This window comes from Cucumis melo, chromosome 7, assembly GCF_025177605.1.
Source record: "Cucumis melo cultivar AY chromosome 7, USDA_Cmelo_AY_1.0, whole genome shotgun sequence".
NCBI lineage: Eukaryota > Viridiplantae > Streptophyta > Magnoliopsida > Cucurbitales > Cucurbitaceae > Cucumis > Cucumis melo.
This window is the reverse complement of record NC_066863.1, coordinates 884881-908030: the sequence shown is the minus strand read 5'-3', so window position 1 is coordinate 908030 and position 23150 is coordinate 884881. Positions and strand designations below refer to the sequence as shown.

The following is a 23150-nucleotide window of genomic DNA, read 5'->3' as shown; positions in this document are numbered from 1 at the left end:
AAACTAGTCTCGACATTCATGAATTAAAAAAAAAAAGCTATGTTACACATCATATATCGTCTTTTTTTATAGATAAGAGATTCGTTTCAGATAAAAATTATGTTACACATATTATATAATCAAGGGTGGGGAACTTTGAGGTTGACAATTGAACAAATTGATGATTCCTTTACAAGTTACTTAAAAACTGCCCATAAAAACAGTTTGTTTTAATACTTCAGAAAGTGGAGGTGTAATATAATTTGTTTTACTTGAGTTGGGCTTTCTAGGAGGAGATTGAGTCGACCAACTACGGTCGATTAGACAATGCTGAAAATTTATAAATTGGCAAAGTTTAAAAATATTTTAAAAAGTTAAATTGACCAACTCTTCGACGGTTGGGATTGATTTGAACATGTATCGAAAAACCCGACCAATGCTCACCCCACCCCTAGTGCTCTCATCCATCCACAACTCTTAAAGTGAACGCTCACATTGTCGGGGCAAAATCCCACAATAACACGTAATTCTCAAATTGCGTCATATACCAATACTATTATGATATTGTTATAAAAACATGAAAAGAGATGAAGTAAATACAAGTTTCACTCGTACACAATACCCAATACAATTTGGACAACCCTCTATGACAGTAAACGTATGTACATCTCTTCATTTTCTTTTCTTTTTCTACCTCTAATATTTAACTGCTACAAACTTTTCCCCATCAGCTCCACGTTTTAGGCAGCAACAAGCTTTTGGATATCCTTCTGAAAAACGTAAAAATCGTAATCAGAATAGCAAAAGTTTAAGGGAAGCTTTTACCAACTGAAAAAAGCACTTGCTTTTCATTAATATTTAGCTTGGTTATGCACAGTTTAGTTCATGACTTAAAAACTATGTTTTGATTAGAAACTTCAATGTCAAAGAAAGGAGTATATGCTAATTTCTACTGAACTCATATTGGAAAAAGTAACATTTTAGATTTACCACCCCAAAATTCTTTATATAGAGTTTCAGTCTACCTATTCATGATTATTGCATACCTACTTTCATTAAGATAAAATTATTTCCATCTTTTCTTTGGGTTGATGCAATTTGAATTTGGAATTTTATAGTATAGTATCCATGAAGATTCAAATTCCGTGTTCAATTCTTATAGTTGTTTGCACTAGGGGAGGAGTGGGTGGACCGATACTCAATGATGACAAGTAATGCTTTGAAAAAGTTAATTTGGAAAGTTGAAGCACACAATTTAATAGCTATAACAGCTGAAGCTTGCAACAACAATGCAGCGAAAATTCAAAATGGTGCACCTAAAAAGGAACAGAAAGAAGGGGAGAAAAAACAGCCCTACCTCAATTTGAAAAGGCGATGTTGTTGGTGGGTATCTCTCAACAACTTTACCATTTTTGTCCACCAAAAATTTCTCGAAGTTCCATTTGATAAGATCACCTAAAAACCCTCCAGCACTTGATTTGAGAAACTGATATACTGGAGCAGTATTTGGACCATTGACATCAACCTGATTTGCAGCAATTCTATCACTATTTTGCTAAACATTAATTGCATGTGTACGAGTGATTCTAAAAATGGTAAAATCGCTATTGTCATTTCTAAAATTAAACTATAAATTTATATAGTGCTTTTGAACATGACAAAAGTGGTTTTAACAATTTCAAAATCACTCCAAAACATGCACTTGTGATAATACGTGTAGTCCGTTTACCTTGTCAAAAATTGGGAACTCGGCCTTGAACCTTGAGCAGGCAAACTGCTTGATTTCTGGATTGGACCCAGGTTCTTGGCCCCCAAATTGGTTGCAAGGAAAAGCCAAAATCTCCAGCCCTGCCCTCCCAAATGAACACACATACATACATAAGAACGTGATAATAAACAATGTCAACAATTCTTTCTTAACCAAATACAAATCTCCCTACTGATATATTCATCTTGAATTCAACTGAAATCTAAACGAAAGTTAACCAAATAACATATGAGTAAATCAAGCTAATATGATGCCTGAACCGATATCAGTTCTCCAGAAGTTCAATCTCACACAGCCCCGAATGTTCCACTAGCCAAATGTTAAGTAGTAAAATGAGTCATAAGGAAGGTTCTCATCATCCAATTCTCTTTACTAGGATTGATATAATTTTTTGAGTGCTTAAAAACTCATTATTTACCAGGGTTAGAATTAGTGGGCTTGATTCTTAGGGTTTTTATGGAAAGATTATGGAAATTTTTTCCCTAATTCCTAAATCTTTTCCTTTTTTATTCCTTGGTGTATTCTATTTATTCTCTCTCTTTGTACCTATTGTATTCATTCATCGGAATATAATAAAACTAAATATATTGTGGTTTTTCTCCCGGTTCTTGGGTTTCCACGTGAGCCTCGTGTTTGTATTTATTGCTTACAATAACCATCTATAAAAGCCCTTTTGTAAGTACTTGAAAGTGATTTTAAATAACCGGTGACTTGAGGACATTAACACCCCCACATTGGGAGAAGCAATCTTGTCCTACAATTGCAGTAACCATCTTATAAGCTAAAGAAAGCCTTGCAATCATTTGATGAAACGAAAAATAGAAAATATATCAGATTAGCCTGTTCAAGTTATTTGTTAGGTATCTTTGGAGTGCTAATAGATAATGCAACCCATACCAAAACATTTTCATACCTTGAGCTTTGTACTTCTCATACAAGTGTGACAGCTCTGAGTAGTTTGCAGTAGTCAAGCCACTGGCAGTAACAAAAGAAATTTTAGATTAAACTATTGATATACAAATTCATAATAAATTCTTCAAGAAACTCAATTGGATAATTTAGAGCTAAGTATCTACTATCTGGTGTAACCAAAGTAAGCTAGATTTGAATACCATCTAGATGCAACGTTTACTATCAGGAGAACCTTCCCTTTGAACTTGTTCAGTGAAACATCTTTGCCATCAATATCCTGCACCAGAAAACATTCCTTACATGTCTCAAGCATCCTAAAGAAATCCATTTTCAAAATTTCAATTAAGCCTCCCAACACATTCAGAGTTACAACTTTCCACAAGGGTGGCCATAAGTGCTACAAAATTTAATTTGATTTTTAAAGCGTATTATGTAAAGGTATGACTTCTAAGTGTTTTTAAGTGCAAAAAAAGTACTTTTAAACATTGAGAAAGTCGTTCCCAGTAGAACTGAAGTTACATTATAATCATTCAAAATCTCTAATACCATGTTTAAATCAACTCATATAACACAAAAGCTCGAGCAAAGATAATATATCAGATAGCATATATTCTTAAGCATTATTCCACGCATCAAAGCTTCTTTACTCCTTTCGTATGAAATCATTGACCAAAAAAACAAGCAAATTCCCAGATTAACAACAATTCATCTTAAACTCTGGCTGAATTATATCTATATATACCCAGAGAACAAACAGTAGATCAACTTCACCAGAGCAATTTTGAAGAATAGACAGTAAGACGACAAGGAATAAAAACCTTAACAGTGAAATCGTGAATACTCTTCTCCGTAGCAGCTCTAGCAGAAACACTAGAAAATCGAGCTTTCGAAAACACCCCATGAGAAATTGAGGACTGCATAGTCAAATTATGGCGCAGAAAAGTAGATTTGGAAGCTGCAAGCGAGGATTTGAGTGAAGGAATCAAGTTAGCGGCCATGGAAGGCCATGAAGCAAAGGAATAGCAGAAACCTGTTGAGGTTTTCGAGCAGACATTGATTGGAGCAGGGAAAGTAGCGGAGAAAGACATGGAAGCTCTGTGAATGAGGTGTGATTGGGAATTGGAGGATGGGAAGTAGGTGTGTGAATGATTTTACAAAGCGTTTATGGAGATGAAGAAGAAGAAATAACGGATTGCGACTAACTATGTGAATGGCACATTTTCCTAAGTTCATGACAAAACAATGGTTTGAATGTGGAAGATGTGGTTACACGTGGTATTGTCTAGATCATTTTAATTATTATGAACCAAAAACATTCGTTGATTTATTTTCAAACCAACAACAATAATAATTATAATAATAATGTTTGGGGGTTGTGGTGTGCAATTGATTCCTCTTCAAAGACGTTAAAATAAGCTTAATTGGCATAGTGTCTAGCATGTGAAGTTTGAAGTTTTAAATGTAAAAAAAGAAAAGAGATTTAAATAATAAACATAAATAAAAATATGAAAAATAAAAGGTAAATAAATAAAACAACGAAAATATGAAAATGAAACTATAGTTTTTCGGAAAAAAGAAAGTAGCCACATTGAGAAAGCACATGTGTGAATGTGTATTTTCTACGAACGTGATGCAAATTTATTTTAATTGGGTATTATAGTGGACCGAAGTCTTAGTAACAATAATTAAGGAAAATTGCAAAAAATAAGTTAAAAAAAGAGGGTTGAATGAATTTTGGGACAACTTTTTCACAATAAATAGTTTTAGGATAATTTAGGTGTGAATGGACAAAAATGCTCTTATTTTGTGTGTTATTTGTTTACTGACAACAATGTCTTTTAACACTTCTCCTTCATATTTTCTTTGTCCCTCATCCCATGCACCACTATAACGCACAAGATGCGTGTGAGATGTGTGTGAGATGTAAAAATTGATTTGAACTTAAAACCTACAAGATGCGTGTGAGATGTAAAAAAATAACAAAAATAACTGCGAGATGTGTGCGAGATAAAGCATGAGGACCTAAGAAAGTTACTAAACATCCAAAAAATAGTTCTAAATGAATTAGGAGGTGTACCAATTTGATTTTGAAATAAACAGTGAAAGTTAGGAACGTGCAAGATGCGTGCGAGATATGTGTGAGATAAAACATGATGACCTAAGAGGCTTACTAAACATGCAAAGAATAACTCTAAATGGATTAGGAGGTGTACCAATTTGATTTTGAAATAAATAGTGAAAGTTTGGAACGTGCGAGATGCGTGTGAGATAAAAAAAAAAAAAAAAAAAAAAAAAAAAAAAAAAAAAAAAACCTCTATTCCTTCTATTCCTATTGCTTACTCCTCCTCTATTTGATCCAGCTAAATCCTCATCCTCTAGTTCAATTCATTTTTCACTACCCATTGAACTTTCTAAGAACCTAAAACCAAACTTTGACTAAACTAATTTACAGCAAGTAAGTCCATTCAAAAAACCAGACAATTACGGATGAAACTAGCAGCAAATACCCCAACCAAACATTTATAGCAAATAAATTGAAAATGGGTTAGAGATGAAACCCACCGAAATAAGAGAAAACGCTCGAAGTTGATTGAATAGTTCGAAGAGGAGCGACGAAATACACTGGACGACGATCGACGAAGGGCAAGCGACGATGGCCGGAGTAGCTTCAGGTGTTCAACGCGGAAGAAAAGAGAAGGGAAAGGGAACTCTACGCGGAAGGTAAGGGAAATTGATCGTGGAGAGAAGGGAAAGCGAAGGTGGAAGAGAGAAAGGAAAATAAGGGCATTTTTGTCCATTCACACCTAAGTTGTTCTAAAACTTTTCATTTTGAAAAGTTGTCCCAAAAGTCATTTAATCCTCATTTCTTAACCTATTTTGGCAATTTCCCAATAATTAAGTGTTTATAAATATCTAAAAAATTATAAATATAACAAAATATTTAATGACAGATTTATGTCGCAAATAAACTCTTTATAATCTATGAATGATATATTTACGTCGTTGGTAAACTTCAATCAATTTTACTATAATTATAACATTTTAAAATTTCATTTTTCTTTGTATTCTATCAAAGGAAACCTTAAATATTTTAAAAAGAAGAAAACCAAAGTCCATCAAATCATTTTTACTATATTTACGATTCTTTAAAATGTTTTTATCCACTTGCTTATTAACACTAAAATTGTTTTTTTTTTCTTAAATATAACTAACTAGTAAGATATTTACACCTTATAAAATAATTTTGGAAGCAGAAAAAACCCATAGTTCATTTTAAACGATGTGGAAAAGGACTTCAAATAAAAATGATTGGATAATAAAGTACAAACAGTGTCAAGAATTAGACAGTGAATTAATATATTTTAAACAATTGTGTTGACCATGATGGACGATCGTGTTAACAACGACAAACAATTGTGTTGATTATGGTAAAGCGATCGTGTAGTACAATGTAAATGATTGTTAAAACTTTAAATCTAATGATCGTGTTTACAATGGAAAACGATCACGTCGACCATGTTAAACGATTGTGTTAATTATGGTAAGCGATCGTATAGTCCAATGTAAACGATTATGAAAACTTCAAATTTAACAATCGTGTTGACTATGTAAACGATTGTGTTGAACATTTAAAACAATATTTAAACGATTTAGATATTCTTGAATATGAGAAAGTTGAAAAAGAATACTGAGACAATCATGAAATAGCTTAATAACATATTGCCAAAAATGATGAAGATGAACATATGAGATTGCAAAATGATGAAGATGAAAATATAAGATTTAAATAGAAGAATTAGTCGTTTAAAAATAGAAGAAAGAAAATATAAATCGAAAAAAAGAAGAATAAAAAGATATTTTACAAGTACGGTAAATATTTTGTTGGTTTTCTTCTGTATACGTAAATTAACCCACTAAAAATCTATCGGTCGCTTCGATTCGAACTTGCAATTAAACTCACAAAATTGAGCCCACAAAACCATGGGACAGGCCCAATTCCGAATCAGAAAAAAGTTATTGGGCCAGAATAAACCGGCTGGCCCAGGGCCCACATTACGCTTTCTAGATTCAGTGCACAAATAATAATAAAAGTTATTAATTTTTTAAACAAGTGCACAGATAATTATTTAATTTTATTTCTCAAAAGTATTTAATTTTAATTTAGGATTCGGCCTTCCAAAACAATAAGGAAAGAGACGAAATCCTAAAATAGAACAGATTTTAATTACCAAAAGAGAATTTAATTATTACGAAATTAATAAAAGAAAGAGAGGAGTTTTTTGGTTAATAAAAATAAAAACAAAAAATGAAAAATTAATTAAAAAAGAAAAAGAAAAAGAAAAAGGAATAACGGCAACAATAAGGGTTTCTTTGGTGCTCGCGTTTCTCCTCACTCACCCCATTTTCTCTTTGCAGCTGCGAAGAGATACAGAGAAAGAGAGAGACGCAGGTAGAGATAGAATCCCACTCTGTCTCTATCTGTCGAAATTAATCTCCAAAATCCAACATCCTCCATTTCCAATCCTTTCTTTTTTCTCCGCCTCCATCGATTCTTCCTCTCTCTAAATCTACCTTTTTTTTTCCTTCTCTCATCCCTCTCTGTTCCGCTCAACAATCGGATTGCATCGCTGGAGTTATGCAGGCAGATCAGACGGTGATAAGTTTGAGACCAGGTGGTGGCGGTGGCCTTCGTGGAAGCAGATTTGTTACCCCTCGCTTCGATTCATCCTCCGCCGACTCTTCCTCTCTTCGTCCACATGGCGGCGTTGCTTCAATCCTCAAGGTCGAATTTTATCACTTTTTATTTTATAAATAGAGTTAGGGATATGGTTTTTTTGGTATATGTATATGTGTACGGATTACTTTTTGGGGTTTTTATGGTGTCTATGTGTTATTTTTATTGATTTGGATGCGTGGATTTGTTTTTATAGATCTGGAATCTACGAAAGTGTTATCTTTTTCCCGTTTTGAGGTTCTTTTCACTGTGGGTTTTACCTTCCTGTTGTTGACGTCTCTTTGTTTTTTTTCAACTATCCTGATTGGAGTGCCAATTGGGATCAGTTTGGAATTGTTAAATTTTGAGGAATGTTTGGTTATCCCTGGTTATTGGCTGACGTCTTTTTGCACTCTGAATGTTAGCGAATTTAGTTGATATCAGATTGTAACCTATAGGGTTTATGTTGATGGTCGTGAGTTTTTTTTTTTCTATAAAGTGATTTTGTCCTAATTCTTGTCAGGGCACTCAAGTACGTGTACCTGATGTAAATATGGACATAGAATATAATGTAGGATTTTAGGTGGGCATAGCTTGAGTTAACGATGCCCATAAAGAGCCTACATTACATATAAATTTTTGAAACTTCTATCAATTGGTAAAGGCAGCGTGATAATAGGATTTAGGGCATTGATTTCGGTCAGGAAAAGTGGCTTTTGTTAAAATGCTTGGAGTGCGATTGTGTGTGTGCATTTTCTGTTTTTGTTAAAATGCTTGGAATATTTGTCAAAAACTAGATGGTGGCCTTTAGGGGTTTTTTTTTTTTTTTTTTTTTAAAATAGCATTGTTTCATAAGTAGACATCGAAACCACCATGAGTTGGAGAGGTAATTGAAGAGGTAAATTGTATCTACTTTTGGTTTCATGCATTCAAACCATGATGCAAAAGCATTGTACAGTGTCTATGGTTCATGTTCAAATGTTATACAGTCAGGTTGTGGTTCAGGGGGCACTTGTGATTATAAATATAAGATGGGGGCATGAGAAATTCTCTATATTGCTTTACAAATGTCTAGTAGTTCATTGGTCTATAGGCCCGAGCAATTTCTTTTTCTTACAAATTTTATGATTTATTTGATTACATATTAAGTCTAATGATTGTATGCTGTAAACTTGTTTTAGACTGGCGATCTACGGTTTGAAGGTCGTGAGCGAATCCAATACACCCGAGACCAGCTTCTGCAGCTTAGAGAGGTATTTGTTCATTTATCCATCTCCAACCCTTATTTAGGTTGATTGGCTAATGCTTGTTTCTGGTGGAGATTAAACTAGTATATCTTTTTTGATGTCATATTTAATTAAATCTGTGGCGTTGCTTGTCATCATATGCATTGTTCACATGTAAAGGTAGTCAAATTAACGTATATTTATTCTCAGGTTGCAACAGTTCCCGAAGATATCTTGAAAGTCAAACTAGAAGTTGAGTCTGAGATAGGTGGGGAGGATCAAACATGGAACCGTGCTGAAAGCAATGTAAGTTCAATGGTTTTTTTTTTTTTGCTTCCAGAAGTTATTAATCTGAAATCATACACACCCCTGAATCATCCATTTACTTTCTATTTTCCATGCACGCATGTGCACGAGCACATTCTCTTATATCTTTGCTCGAACTTCAATCACACATGTTCCTATTTTCTTCAGCCGCAACCACAATCTCAAAGCCGTTACTTTGAGCCAGACAGTCGAGATTGGCGTGGTCGATCAGGGCAGGTTCCGGGATCCACGGAGGAAGGACCTTGGGATGCAAATAAGGATATGTCTGGACAATCTGAGTCGAGGTTCCAAGACTCGAATAATAGGATTCAAGTTTCTGGTAACCAAGGGGTAATAATTTCCTACAAGTTTACTTAACCTAACCTAATTGAAATCATAAGAATGCATTTTTTATTATTTTTTTCATTTCAGAAGTAGGATAGATATCAATTTGTTACTATGTATGTGCAAACTCGTAATGGTCTGTTTCTTTTTGGATATTAGATGATGTGAAGGTGTATTATGGGATCCTCTATCTATTACATTCACGAAAGTTTTACATTTGACATTAGTTTTTGAATGAGCCCCTTCCTCTGTTGATGTATTTCTCCTGGCTCTTGGTCGGTCTTATTTTTTCTGTGCAAACAGGTTGGTACACCTGCTCTTATCAAGGCTGAAGTTCCTTGGTCAGTTAGACGAGGTAATATCTCAGAGAAGGAACGGGTTTTGAAGACAGTTAAAGGGTAACTGTTATTCACTCTATTCATTATTTCCCAACATTTCATGGAACATTGGAATTAACTACAGTATTCTGTTTCCCTGTTTACTATAGTATTCTGTTTCCCTTTTTTGCAGTATACTTAATAAATTGACTCCGGAAAAGTTTGATTTACTCAAAGGTCAACTGATTGACTCTGGAATTACATCTGCTGATATTTTGAAGGTTCCTACTAATGCACCTAGCGTATTAATTTCTATGCTTTTATGAGTTAGATAATGGACTAACGTAATTGAAGGTATGGAATGTAGGATGTCATATCACTTATATTTGAGAAGGCCGTGTTTGAGCCCACATTTTGCCCTATGTATGCACTTTTGTGCTCTGATCTTAACGAGAAGCTTCCTTCATTTGCATCTGACGTGCCTGGAGAGAAAGATATCACTTTTAAAAGAGTTCTCTTAAACATTTGCCAAGAGGCATTTGAAGGTGCTGATAACCTTAGGGCAGAAATCAGGCAGATGACTAGTCCCGAGCAGGAAATGGAAAGAAGAGATAAAGAAAGAATGGTTAAGCTTCGAACTCTAGGAAACATTCGCCTGATAGGTGAGCTTCTAAAACAGAAGATGGTACCTGAAAAGATTGTTCACCATATTGTTCTGGTAATTTTCTGTACTCGTCCACTTACGTTTTATGTTCTTTCTTCTTAATGGCATTGTTGTTAATTTTATTGTTTTAACAATTCAGGAGCTTTTGGGGCCTGACCCTAAAACATGCCCTGCTGAGGAGAACGTTGAGGCTATTAGTCAGTTTTTTAACACGATAGGTAAGCAACTGGATGAGAGCCCAAAATCTCGGCGAGTCAATGATTTGTACTTCAGCCGGTTGAAGGAGCTCACTGTAAACACCCAACTAGCACCTAGGTTGAGATTTATGGTCCGTGATGTTCTTGATTTACGGGCCAATAACTGGGTTCCTAGACGTGAAGAGGTGAGTATTTTACAATTTCTTTGTTCTAGTTACTTTACATGGTGCACTTATATTGTGTTTTTCTGCAATTTCTTATTTCTGTCTGCCGTGGCGAATTATCAGTGGTTGTATTTGGGTAACAAGTCAGGTAACAATATGATTACGAAGGCACTGATGTCCTATTCTGTTTGGTCCTTTTTCCTCGTTTATGTTTATGGTAGCCTTTAGTAATGAGTGGTTCCATTGTATTCGCTATTGAAGATATTGTATATGAAGGAATAAAAATGTGGTTGTGTGGTATGGTAAGATATTGTATATGAAGGAATAAAAATGCGGTTGTGTGGTATGGTGAGTGACCGGATGTTATTTGCATTTTTATTCAGTGATAACTAAAGGGTTTCATTTTCTCTCTTGCTTTTCTTAACATAATTTGTCATGCCAGTCAACCTGCAAATCTGATGGCTCATTTCTGGGGTGCAGGTTAAAGCAAAAACCATTACTGAAATTCATACAGAGGCTGAGAAAAATCTAGGGCTCCGTCCAGGTTCAGTTGCAATGATGAGAAATGGCCGTAATGCCGAGGCACTTGGGGGATTAAGCCCTGGTGGTTTTCCTGTTGCCCGACCTGGCTTTGGGGGTATGATGCCTGGAATGCCTGGAGCCAGGAAAATGCCCGGTATGCCTGGACTTGAGTCGGACAATTGGGAAGTTCCTAGATCTCGATCAATGCCAAGGGGCGAGAGTGGAGGTCATGCTCAGGCTTCTGCACGTGTCCAATCATCACTAATGGGCAAAACACCATCCATTAGTTCAAAATACTTACCTCAGGGAAGTGGTGGTGTAATTACAGGGAAAACAAGTGCCTTGCTACAAGGTAGTGCTGCGACATCTCCTGCCCGACCACCAAGTTCCATGCCTGTCGCTCTCAACCCTAAACCTGTTGCTCCGGTTGCACCTGTCGTATCTTCTCCTCAGAAGCCCGCAGTTCCTGCTACATCCAATTTAGCTGATCTTCAAAAGAAAACCGTTTCGCTGCTTGAGGAGTACTTCAGTGTACGGATTCTTGATGAAGCTCTACAGTGTGTAGAGGAGCTGAAATCCTCAGCTTATCATCCTGAGGTTGTTAAAAAATCCCTTACCATGGCACTTGAGAAGATTCCACCACGCGTAGATCCAGTTGTTAAGCTTCTTGAGCACTTGCTTTGCAAGAATGTCTTGACTGCAAAGGATATAGGTACTGGGTGCTATCTATACGGTTCACAGATGGATGATATTGGCATCGATCTGCCAAAAGCGCCAAACAATTTTGGTGAGATTCTCGGGATGTTGATTTTGATCGGGGGTCTGGATTTCACAGTTGTGAAGGAGATCCTGGAGAAGCTGGAAGATAACTACTTCCAGAAATCCATATTTGATGGTGCTATGAAGACCCTCAAATCTAGTCCTTCTGGAGAAAGAATTCTTGCAACTCAAAGCGTTGAGGTCCAGGCATGTGAAACTTTACTTGCGTGAATTGAGTCATGTGGGATTCATTTCCCATTACGTTTTTGATCAAAAAAATTTTCATTTCATGTTTTACGTTCCGATCGCGAAAAAGACAAATAACTGATCATTTATATTGAGTTGTATATTTCTTCTTTTCTCCTTTTTTTTGGGGGGGTGGGGGGGTTCTATCAAGTATCAACTTTGTTGAGTAATTAGGAGCAAAATTTCTTGCATTTCTCTCGCCCGCTCATCAAAGACTTCTTGGGTGGCTTGAGAATAACAGGAATTGATGATATGGGTCCGGTTGTTACATTAGATTTTGAATTTATATGATGTATCCAATACATTGCTTGTTGTACTTTAGCCCTTATGCGGCCCCTGAGTTTTCCTTCTCAATAATGTCTGTTTGTCTTTCCCCAACTCCTTTATCTTCATCTCTGTTTTGCAATTTCCTAAATATATTTACAGGTAGTTAAATTATCGTTGAAGTCTGATTTGTGTTGAATTTTAATTTTAGCATTTAGTCTCATTTTTGTTTTTATTTGAATCAAAATATTTACAAAATGTGGTAAATTTTCATAACTATCACCGACACTCATAGAAGTTTATTGATGTCTTTACTGTTCCCTCTCTTTTAATGTATCCTTAATTTTCATGACGTTAAAAGATAATTGTTTATTGTATTTTCACGATGATAAGGATAATTTTACAATGATGGTTTTGCTTGGAGGTGTAAGGTTGATTATATCATTGGTTGATGGTTATACAGTGGAATAAAATCATCGTATGAAATTTTATTGTTCTTTCCGACATGTTTTCCTTTGATATAGGGATTATGTGATAATATTTTACACCATATTGGATTATTTGTAAATATAGTAAAAATGAATCAAAATATGTTAGTCTATCTTATTTATCATTACATGAAGGTTCGTAAATTTTTTAGAAATTTGATTGTTTAAAAAATTAATTTTAAAAATATATTTGGGCTTTTAACATTGGTTTGAAAAGTACCTCCATCTTAAAAATTGTGATTACCATCCTACTATAAAACTCTTAAAATTTGACATGATTATTCCAAAATTTTGAGCTGTTTAGGAACAATCTAGCATAACTTTTGAAAGTGAAAAAGTTTCAAAGTTAAAGAAAAACTTCAAGGTATCTTCTATAATATGAAAGAACAAAATTATTGTTTTAGATTTTTTCCTTTTTAACTCCTAATATATTGATAAAATAGATGATAATATACGCCTTCACTAATTATCCTTCGAAAAACTTTAGTTCATAGCAAATGGTTTTGATTTTGTTATTATGTGGCGTGCGTAAGTCAATTTAATTCAGCCATTGTCCCACTGAATTGGTCGCATTTTTCTTAGGCTTTTGAATATCTATACATGCTTTCTCACAACACACAAATTAATTATTGATTACATTGTCATCCATTTTATTCATTCTTTGAATTCGTCAATTCTTCCCAGACCTCCCCTTACTTTTACGCCTTTAAATTCTTTATTTATTGCATTGGTCTTTTGACTCTGATTTTATGGTCTCTTCTCGGATATTCTGTAACAATTTTCTTTTCACGTATAAGAAAAATATCTCGATAAAGTTCTAAATGTCGATGTCAACATGTATTTTTATAAACTTTTTTTCAAAAATACTATGTCAGTGGTGTATTTATTATTGAAAATATATTTTTATAGTTTGTTAAAAATGTTGGCATCTTTGTTAATTGGAATCTAAAAAAGATGGTTATTAGTTATATTATGTTTGCGTTACAATCAGATTTTGTTGCTTATTTGTTATTATTATTATTTTATGTTTTATAGATTTTTTATTACACAAATGTTACAGGATGTTGAATTTTTAACATTGAGGAATCGAACATTTAACATCGATGTTGATCGTAAATATTTGATATCTATTTAACTATGCTAATTTGGAATAAAGAGAGGAAAAAGAAAAAAGAAAAAGAAATGATTTTTAGAGATATAGTATAATATGAATATATGATACACCAGATTTGCTTGTTGATTAATCTAAGTACAGATCTGCTAGTCTCTTGATATCTTCTCCAATATATTCTGTTCAATCATTTTGTAGATTTAGCACAGGGAGTTGCCATAGACGTTTAAACTAAAATTTTAAAAGTCAATGGATGCATACAAGTTTTATTATTGTTTTTTTTTAAAATTAAACAATCTGGAATATATTTGTAGTCTTAAATAAGTTGAATTGTTTTGTTGTCTTATTTAAGGGGAAATATTTTTGAATGGATACGACTAGATATTACGAATAATTAAATATAAACAAAATGGTTATAAGAAGATGTTAGTAATTTTTTCCTAGTTTAATAGGTTTTTGAAACTTTTAAAAGTCTAAGGTGTATTTTATTAAGGGTGAGTACCGATTGGTCGGAGTCGATTTTTCGATTAAATTGTCATCGAATCGACTATGATCGGCTTAGTAAATGATCAAACTTATGCCAACAACGACAGAGTAAAAATCTATTGTTGGTCGGTCAATTGGCTAGCTGTAGTTCTTTAAATTTTCAAAAAATGTTGTCAAGTTAAATTTTTTCCAAATCGATGCCGATCAAATTTCTCGTTGTATCTTCGATTTAGTGGACTTGATTTTAGATCTCATATTACCCTAGCATTACTTAAACAAGACTAACCGTCTTCATTCAAATGTAAGGATAAATTTTTAACTCGTTTTTAAAGTTTAAGACACGATAAATTATGGAATATTTTTTTTTATTATTTAGGCAAATAAATACCGTAGATATTTAAAAATAATAATAAAATAACAAAACTATTTATAAAATATTACAAAATTTATGGATCTAAATCATTTAAAGATTTTCTTGCTATTTTTTGTAATATAGTTTGATTTATTTTCCTATCTATGAGGATTCACCTAAATTTTTAATCTTCAAATGATACCGTTACTTTAGTGGATCTAATTTTTATTAAAGAAAAGTTTGAAACGTGGCAAATTGTGGTTGGACAGAGTAGATGGGTCCCATGATAGAGGTTTTAAAGTAATTTTTTAAACAGATTTAACTACATTTAATTTAAACTTAAGTATTTTATTAGTTATAATCTACTAATGAATGGAAGTAAATCATGAAATGCCCGCGCTTACGAGCTCTGGTCGGCGCGCAAAGAGCCATTCGCTTCATCGATCGACGGTCAAAGCCATGGCTCGCCGCCATAGCCAAACACTCGCGTCCAGTTGGGACCGTGTGCTACAGTTAATTGAGTGCTTTTTCATGGTGGTTTTGTAGTTGTGGGCTGGCCATGAGAAAGAACGACAAAGAGAAAAGGTACGAAAACGAGAGAGAAATTTGACCGATTGATTGATACTGACATTAGCCTCATGGTTGAAACAAGAAAGTGAAATTTTCTGAATCGATTTTACCAAGAATCGTAAAAAGAAACAGGCGAAGACTAGACAACGACTGCATATTTATACCATTGCTGCAGTGGAGCTTGCTTTTTTCAATTTCGGTTTCCGTTTCAGAAGATTATACTAACTTTTCTACCATCGCTGTTTGTGTTTCTAGCAATTTCTCTTGCGATTGGTTTCTCTCGTGGTTTGTTCCTTTTTTCCTCATTCTATTGCTGACTTTTTTGGAGATTTCACGTGGATTTTTATAGATTTCTGAAAAAAAAAGCTTGCTTTCGTATCACTTTTCTCGCTTGCCTGGAATTTAGAATATTTTCTACTTTTAATAGTACGCACTGCAGTATTGGGATTGCAGACAGAATTTTCACTTTTCTCGTCTTCAGATTCTTATTTCTATTCATTCCCGATGTTGGTTTTCAGTAACATATCTTGAGTATTTTGTGTCTTAGTCTTAATTCTAGGCATTCAGCTGTCAGGATCACTGGGTATGTATTGATTTTGGAATTCCCTTTTTCCATTGTTGATCCAAATTCTAGAAATTTGGATCTCATTTTCCCATCAACATATCCAACTGAACTGTGGGATCCTGAACAGTAGATGTTCTTCTATTCCATTTTCACACCTTTTTATATACTGTTGGTAGCTTTGGTTATGTAATTTGATGAGAATTTTATATTTAACTTCGAAGCTGTTTTGCTCGCTGATTTTATGTTTGATGCGATGTAACCCTGCAAGTGGACAAACAGAAGTTGATTAGAGGTCCTATCTCACAATTTCTTCCCCTTTAATAAATATTATTTGTCTTGCATAACTAATAGGATTTTCTTTGTTATATACTGGCAAGTGGGTCTATTAGATTGATCGGGAAATGGGCTCATAGAATTGCACACATTTTTTTGTTGTTGTTGGTTTTAGAGTTATGTTTATACGCTCTTCTCCTTACACTCTCTGAAATTATGTGTCGCCTGTTCTTCCCTTCCTTTGTGGATTCTAAGCGTTATATTTCTTGACCTCTTCTTCGTTCTGTTTAATGTCAGATTGAAATGGGTATATACCTTAGCAATCCCAAAACTGAGAAGTCCTCTGAAGACGGTGAGAATCAACGGCTTAGATATGGACTATCATCCATGCAAGGATGGCGTGCCACAATGGAAGATGCTGTAAGTAATGAACCCAATGGCTGTTCTATCTAGTCTCTATCTGATTGATAAGAGCTCAATTAAATTTCTTCTTTTCAATTTTTTCTGTTGCGTTGATATGCTTCTATTCACTGTCTTGTAGCATGCTGCAGTTCCTGATCTGGATGCCTGCACTTCCTTCTTTGGTGTTTATGATGGCCATGGAGGTAAGAATGCATGTCTCTGTCTGGTGCTCGTGTAATGGTTTCTTTTTAATGTGGGGGTTTAAAGTTATTGGCTAGTTCAATTCTTGGCTACTACAATTATGAGTAATGACTGGAGAAAATATTCTGTCATGATCATAACATTTTTCCTTTTTTCAAAAATTCCCCATGGAGGATTTTACAATTGACATAAAAAATGAAAATACTGCTTGAGTATTTATTGTAACTTAATGGCATTGGGAAAATCTAACTTCTATTTTTATTCATATCGTACATCTACTGGAATTAAATAGATATTTGAGAGGGACTATCCAAAAGAAATCCAATTAAGGAGAAGTAACAAACGTGATTTTATTAAGCAAATTACTACTGACATTTAAAATTAAGTAAATGTGAGGTTCAGTTCGGAATTTATTTCATTAATGAATGGGGAAAGCTTCAAATGACTACATCTACTTTACATGGTAATTGCTTTTTGTAACGATTCTGAACAATTTAAACTTGATATGGTTGTCTGTGTAATATGTTCAACTATTCAGGTAAGGTGGTTGCGAAGTTCTGTGCCAAGTACCTACATCAGCAAGTGAAGAAAAATGAAACTTGGGCGGCTGGAGATATAGGAGCTTCTGTGCAGAGAGCATTCTTCAGGTTATTTCTCACCATTGGGCTATGAGTCAGAGTCGGTGTTACTACCATTTCTCAAATTGTTGGTTGTTTGAGCTTGTCAAGTGGATCAGGATGCTGTTTCTCTGGATTTTAAGAAGTGGGTGGTTCTTTTAAGGAGTCGAAGGAGATGAGAAGTTTTCACGATCCTTTGATTTTTCCATTTCTCAACAAGGAGCACTCTTAGTAGACCTTCTGTTTTGTTTTTCTAATTATCTCCCTTTCTTCACTTGTTTTTTTACTCCTTGATTCCGACTAGAGAAATCCTTTTTCCTCAAACTTTCTCTCTGAGTTTGAATCCCCAGGTTAGTTTTACGTTGTGTCTCCTGCCTGTGCAATTCTTTTCCTCTTTCCTTTTATTTTTATTTCATAATATATGGAGACAACCAAAGCTTTCATTGAGAACTTCCATGAATTTTTGTTGCATGAATAGAAAATCAGGATTTCTTGGTGGAGTTTATGGAATTAGATTGCACACGAGCATCCAATTATCCTTAGGTTTATATGAGACGTCACCAACAATGAGACACATTGGTTGTTGAAAAATATACTACTTGAGGAAGATGCCTTCCTTGGTTGGTCTATAGCATTCTTTGTTGGAGGTGGAGGAAGGCCTAAATCATTTACTTTGGAGAACAGTTATGCTTTGGTCAGTTTGGTATTACTTTTTATGGCAAGCTAGGTTATGTGCTTTGGGAGAGAGAAACAATGCAAGTTTCAAAGGGGTTGATTGGGATCTTTTTGATGTTTGGCCCTTTTGAGATTCCATGTTTCTCTATGGCATCATTGAGAAACTCTTTTCTGACCATTTTTTAGGGCTTATTCTGCTTGATTGGAATGTGGCTTTGTTTCTTTTAATGCTCAATAAAAGTTGGTCTTTTTTTACAAATAATAAAAGTTCAAATAAACAATACAAATTTAAGAACGGGACATTTTGTTATCTCAAAACATTGGTCTATCGTTCTATCACCCTTCAACACCTTATTGTCTAACTTTTTTGAGTTTCCAACCAATAACTAATTCTGGCAGAATGGATGAAATGATGCGTGGGCAAAGAGGTTGGAGAGAATTAGCTGTTTTGGGAGATAGATTGAATAAGTTCACTGGCATGATAGAAGGGTTAATCTGGTCGCCAAAAAGCAGTGATGCAAATGACATGGCTGATGATTGGGCTTTTGAGGAGGTATGAAACAGAAATTCAACTTACTGTTTAAACATTTTAAAATTCGATTTCCCATACATCCATCTGTCTTTTAGAGTGAGCCGTTTTTTGTGATTTGCTGGGTCTGAGCTGTGGTTTGGGGTCTTTGAGGGGATACACATGGAACAAGGACAGGAAGATGACACTGTCACTTTTTGAAAAATTAAGGCATTGATTTTATTTTGTTCATTTTTCTCAATAAAAACTTAGGTTCCCCTTTTAAAAAGTCAAGGCAAGTGAGAATTTTTTTTTTGTTAATCTCTAACATTTACCAGCACATGTCAATAGTAACCTATTGATGGATGTATAGGAGATCGAAATTTAAAATTATTGATAAAGTAAAGTCTAAAACACACAATGTTTAAAAGTTTAGGATAATGGATACACATGCAAGTAACCATGATATAAAATACCCCCATAAAGTAAAAACCTTATTTTTTTTAAATTTCTGTGTCCTGGTCTGTCATAAGTGAAGATGTCATGACCTTCTTACCTTTGAACTGCGGAACAGATATGGAATCTATCATTTCAGCTGCAACATTTTTCTCCACTGCTTTCTATTGTCATTTTACTTTTATTAGTTAAGCTCGAAAGAAAATAAAGTATTTTAAATTCAAATTTAATAATGTTGGCAGGGTCCGCACTCTGATTTTACTGGCCCTACTTCTGGTTGTACTGCTTGTGTTGCAATTATTAGAGATAGCAAACTTGTTGTTGCAAATGCTGGTGATTCTCGCTGTGTGCTATCGAGAAAGGGCCAGGTATATTTTTTAGCTTGCAAGTCTTAAGCATGATTCTTTTTCGCACTACTACTCAAAAGCAAAATGATATATGCTAATTTTGGGTGCCAATAAGTGAGAGTAATGACTTGGGAACTGTTTGGCAGTTATGCTTTGAAACAGTTAAAAATAAGAAATGGAATTTCAATGTCGATCTGTATTTTTTTTTCTCATGTATTTTCTAAATTAGTAGGTTGTGTGTAACTATTTGTATTAGTTGATAGTGTGTAACTATTTCTTAAATTATTATACAAATTTAGTTTGAAGAATGGTTTCAATAAATATCAATCGTGAACAATATAATAAGTCAGTATGCAAAATTGATCCTCAAAATAATTTCTGACGTGGTTACTCTTGTATAGGCCTACAGTCTCTCTAGAGATCACAAACCCGATCTTGAGACTGAGAAGGATAGAATTCTGAAAGCTGGTGGTTTTATTCATGCTGGACGAGTCAATGGTAGCTTGAACCTTGCCAGAGCTATTGGTATGTGAAAATCTGGAAAGCAAATTTCTTACTCGGATCTGGCCCTAGAACAGTCTTGTTATTTGATTGGGGACAGTGAGTTTCTTTAATATAATTTGTTTTATGTTAAATGTCATTATAATCTTGCACTTTCAAGTGCCAACATGAACTAATTCAATCGATACAACCAAGAGGTCAAAGGCTCGAATCCCCATCCTCCATGTTATTGAATTCAACAAGCTTTCAAATGTCAAAATTTAGCCCACGTAGTTTGGATAGTTAGCCCCAAAATTAGTTTATGGTTAATTTTTTGCTAAAAAACAACCTCTTTCTGGCTGGGCAACTTGGTATATATTTACTTGGTGTATTTTCTTGAAACGAAAATAAACTACCTTCAAAATAACTACAGAGATTACTTTAAGATGATTTTGGCATTTAACATTGCACGAATTAAAATAGGACAAGTTTTGAAGTACCAAGACCAACTAAAATAGAACGAGTATTTCTAAAGTATTAGGACCGAAAATGATTTTTCTTTTTTTGAGTACAACTTGGGAGTGGGGGATTTGAATCCGGGACTTCTCGTCCTCAGGTACATATAGGACTGAAAATGATATTTTATCCTTTGTTTTGTGTCCAATTGCATGGTTCTACCATCATACTATTCACTTCCTATTTACTTCCTAGGTAACTTTGCTGTAACTCCAATAGCATTAGTTTGTACTTGTAGCTTTTGTAACTTGATACACTCCGATGAAAGTTGTTAGCGTGGTGAAAACCAATGTCCTTTGGTCTCTTGAATCTCGAAGGAATGAACAAAAATAACTAATAAAACTGAGCCACTGTAAATTTTGTGGAGGTGAATTTTTCACTCGGCTAATACCTAAAGATTCCATATTCTAATCTCTTCTTTCCACTGCTGCAGGTGACATGGAATTTAAGCAGAATAAATATTTACCTGCCGAAAAGCAAATTATTACTGCCAATCCTGATGTGACAACTGTACGTATTCTACCTGCTGTATTTACAATTCATATTCCCATTACTTATGTAAACATCACTCTCTATCTACTTCGTTGACAATGGGCTTATAAATCGTGGATACTCTTTTTCAATCAAATTTGTGAGTATTTCTATATGTGAAATGATTTCTTTCTTCCATTTTTGGTAAATTAGAGTTATTTGTATCAATAAGTTTGAAGAGGGTCATTCAACCATAATTCTTACAAAATGCTTTGGCATGGGAAATGGAAGAGGTCGTTGCTAGATCTCACCACATCCTCTTCTCTTTCTCTCCCATGAAAATTCTTCTATCTTTTTCCTTTTCAAAATTCTCAAATACCGGCTGAAATGAAGCTTCCGACTTTCTTGAATGATTAATTGATTCGAGCTCTTTACTTCTTCAAATAGGTCTACAATCTTAACGACTCTCTTTTTTTCCTTTTTTTGGGAATTAGGTCGAGCTTTGCGATGATGATGAGTTTATTGTGATAGCTTGTGATGGTATATGGTATGTATTTATGGTTTATCGCTGTCTTGGGTTTTGTTTTCTATTTCTTATATGTATCATTTGCACAGTTTTCCTTAATATAACAATATTGGTATTCCACTTAGCCTTGTAGGCTTGTTTTCTTTCCTCCAAGAAAGCTCAGTTCCTTACCAAAATAATTACTTTCTTTTAGCATGATTGTGCTAATCGCGCCTTTTAGTTTGAACAACTTACCGAAATTAATTTTATTGAAGTAATCTTGAAATTTTGTGCTAATATGTACTCTTATGAATTTCTAACAGGGATTGCATGTCTAACCAGCAACTGGTAGATTTTATACATGAACAGCTTAAATCAGTAAGTAACATATTTTATTGTTCAACAATGATCTGGTTTTGTTGTTGGTTAGTTGTATTGATATTTTTTAATAACTGTCTATCGTCCCTTCCTAACTGACTCTTGAGAAGACTTTGACCGTTTCAATTAACTACAAAAGTTGTAAATTAGTGACACTCTCGGTCTAGAAGCTTGAACAAATATCTTGAGGAGGTTGCCATTCCTTGGGGATATTTTTTCCGAATAAAATACCATTTTGGTCCTTTCTGGATTTCATTTACTTTTATTAACTAATTTAGTTAATGTATTTGTTTTCATAGATCTTAAATTTAACTTTTTTACTTCCAATAGATCTTTAGTGCTAAACAATAACCATAATTTTATGCCAGAATAGAATGTACTATCAATAAATTTTTATGTTAGTTAAAATAAATGCTAATAGAGACTTTCTTTTCTATTTGTGGAAAAATCAACCATAAATTAACAAGTATCTTTTTAAAAATTTATTGGAAGTAGAGGGCAAAAATTTAATATTTGAACTGGGGGACATTCTATAGACAAAGATGGTTTATTTTATTTATTATTATCTTTATTGACAATATGTGAGGTTGAAATTTTGACTTCAAAGTCGATTTTACAAGCTTACGGCAGTTGAGCTAGTTGGCAAATGACATCTTTTATTGATATTGATCGAAGCAAATCATTCATCCATTGGCATAGCATTTTTTGGATTAAACCGTGTGGACATTCAATAAATCTTACTTACAGCTCATTTTCATGGATTACAAAAGTATAGATATGAACTTCTCCCCGTTCTTTCTGCCTTCTGATAAATTGATAAATGCAATAAACTATGCAGGAAAGTAAACTCTCTGTGGTTGTCGAGAGAGTACTTGATAAATGTTTGGCACCTTCCACAGCTATTGGCGAGGGATGTGATAACATGACCATGATTTTGGTGCAGTTTAAGAAAGATATTCAATCAAATTCCTCGCTGGATGATGGAACTTCACCCGTAGCCGCCCGTGCCAGTCCAGACAGTACAGAATCAATCCAAAAGGATGAGCTTAGCTAGTGACTTTGACCTCCCAAATGGTTATTTCTGTTGTGATTTCTTTCTAAAGGGAGTAAAGTACTCATACTTTTTCCCATTTGCTATAAAATATGGATTCTGGGATTTGTAACCATAGATGTCTTAGTTGAAGTTCAACAGATCAGATTACTAAAATACTCCCTTTTTTTCCTCTTCTAGTTCTTGAGTGTAGAATGAGGTCAACTACTTTAATTATGTACAGTTTTCTGTAAAACCAGCTAGCTTTCCAAGACTCTTGAATGATAAAGCCTCCACTAAAATGAAATTTCCCATTGTAATTGCTTTCTCTGTTTG

The 23150-nt window shown here is 34.2% G+C and overlaps 3 protein-coding genes and 1 non-coding gene across 10 annotated transcripts; 3 read left to right on the top strand and 1 right to left on the bottom strand.

Moving 5' to 3' along the window:
• Positions 1 to 503: 503 nt before the first annotated feature.
• Positions 504 to 4026, bottom strand: LOC103493737 (probable phospholipid hydroperoxide glutathione peroxidase). Of its 2 annotated transcripts, XM_008454614.2 has the most exons (6): positions 3478 to 4026; positions 2860 to 2936; positions 2661 to 2722; positions 1709 to 1827; positions 1337 to 1504; positions 504 to 749 (listed from the first exon to the last, which is right to left on the bottom strand). In XM_008454614.2, the coding sequence occupies exons 1-6, from the start codon at positions 3745 to 3747 to the stop codon at positions 720 to 722; spliced, it is 726 nt and encodes a 241-aa protein (XP_008452836.1). In that variant the 5' UTR covers positions 3748 to 4026; the 3' UTR covers positions 504 to 719. The 2 variants fall into 2 exon arrangements, with proteins under 2 accessions (XP_008452836.1, XP_050943779.1); XM_051087822.1 differs by lacking the exon at positions 504 to 749 and having other exon boundaries at positions 1185 to 1504; positions 3478 to 3948.
• Positions 4027 to 7009: 2983 nt separating this feature from the next.
• Positions 7010 to 12497, top strand: LOC103493739 (eukaryotic translation initiation factor-like). The gene is made up of 9 exons (XM_008454615.2): positions 7010 to 7442; positions 8555 to 8626; positions 8810 to 8905; positions 9074 to 9256; positions 9554 to 9648; positions 9761 to 9848; positions 9935 to 10285; positions 10371 to 10613; positions 11073 to 12497. The coding sequence occupies exons 1-9, from the start codon at positions 7296 to 7298 to the stop codon at positions 12102 to 12104; spliced, it is 2307 nt and encodes a 768-aa protein (XP_008452837.1). The 5' UTR covers positions 7010 to 7295; the 3' UTR covers positions 12105 to 12497.
• Positions 7901 to 8006, top strand: LOC127150421 (small nucleolar RNA snoR103). The gene has a single exon (XR_007822726.1). It is a non-coding gene; the product is annotated as a small nucleolar RNA snoR103 (small nucleolar RNA).
• Positions 12498 to 15245: 2748 nt separating the features above from the next.
• Positions 15246 to 23137, top strand: LOC103493740 (probable protein phosphatase 2C 21). Of its 6 annotated transcripts, none has more exons than XM_008454620.3 (11): positions 15246 to 15405; positions 16526 to 16648; positions 16770 to 16833; positions 17370 to 17478; positions 18523 to 18676; positions 19330 to 19455; positions 19836 to 19959; positions 20864 to 20940; positions 21396 to 21448; positions 21730 to 21784; positions 22623 to 23137. In XM_008454620.3, exons 2-11 carry the CDS (start codon positions 16532 to 16534, stop codon positions 22836 to 22838), a joined length of 1095 nt encoding a protein of 364 aa, XP_008452842.1. In that variant the 5' UTR covers positions 15246 to 15405; positions 16526 to 16531; the 3' UTR covers positions 22839 to 23137. The 6 variants fall into 6 exon arrangements, with proteins under 6 accessions (XP_008452842.1, XP_008452838.1, XP_050943777.1 ...); XM_008454616.3 differs by having other exon boundaries at positions 15278 to 15675; XM_051087820.1 differs by lacking the exon at positions 15246 to 15405 and adding an exon at positions 15427 to 15675 and having other exon boundaries at positions 22728 to 23137.
• The last annotated feature ends 13 nt before the right edge of the window (positions 23138 to 23150 follow it).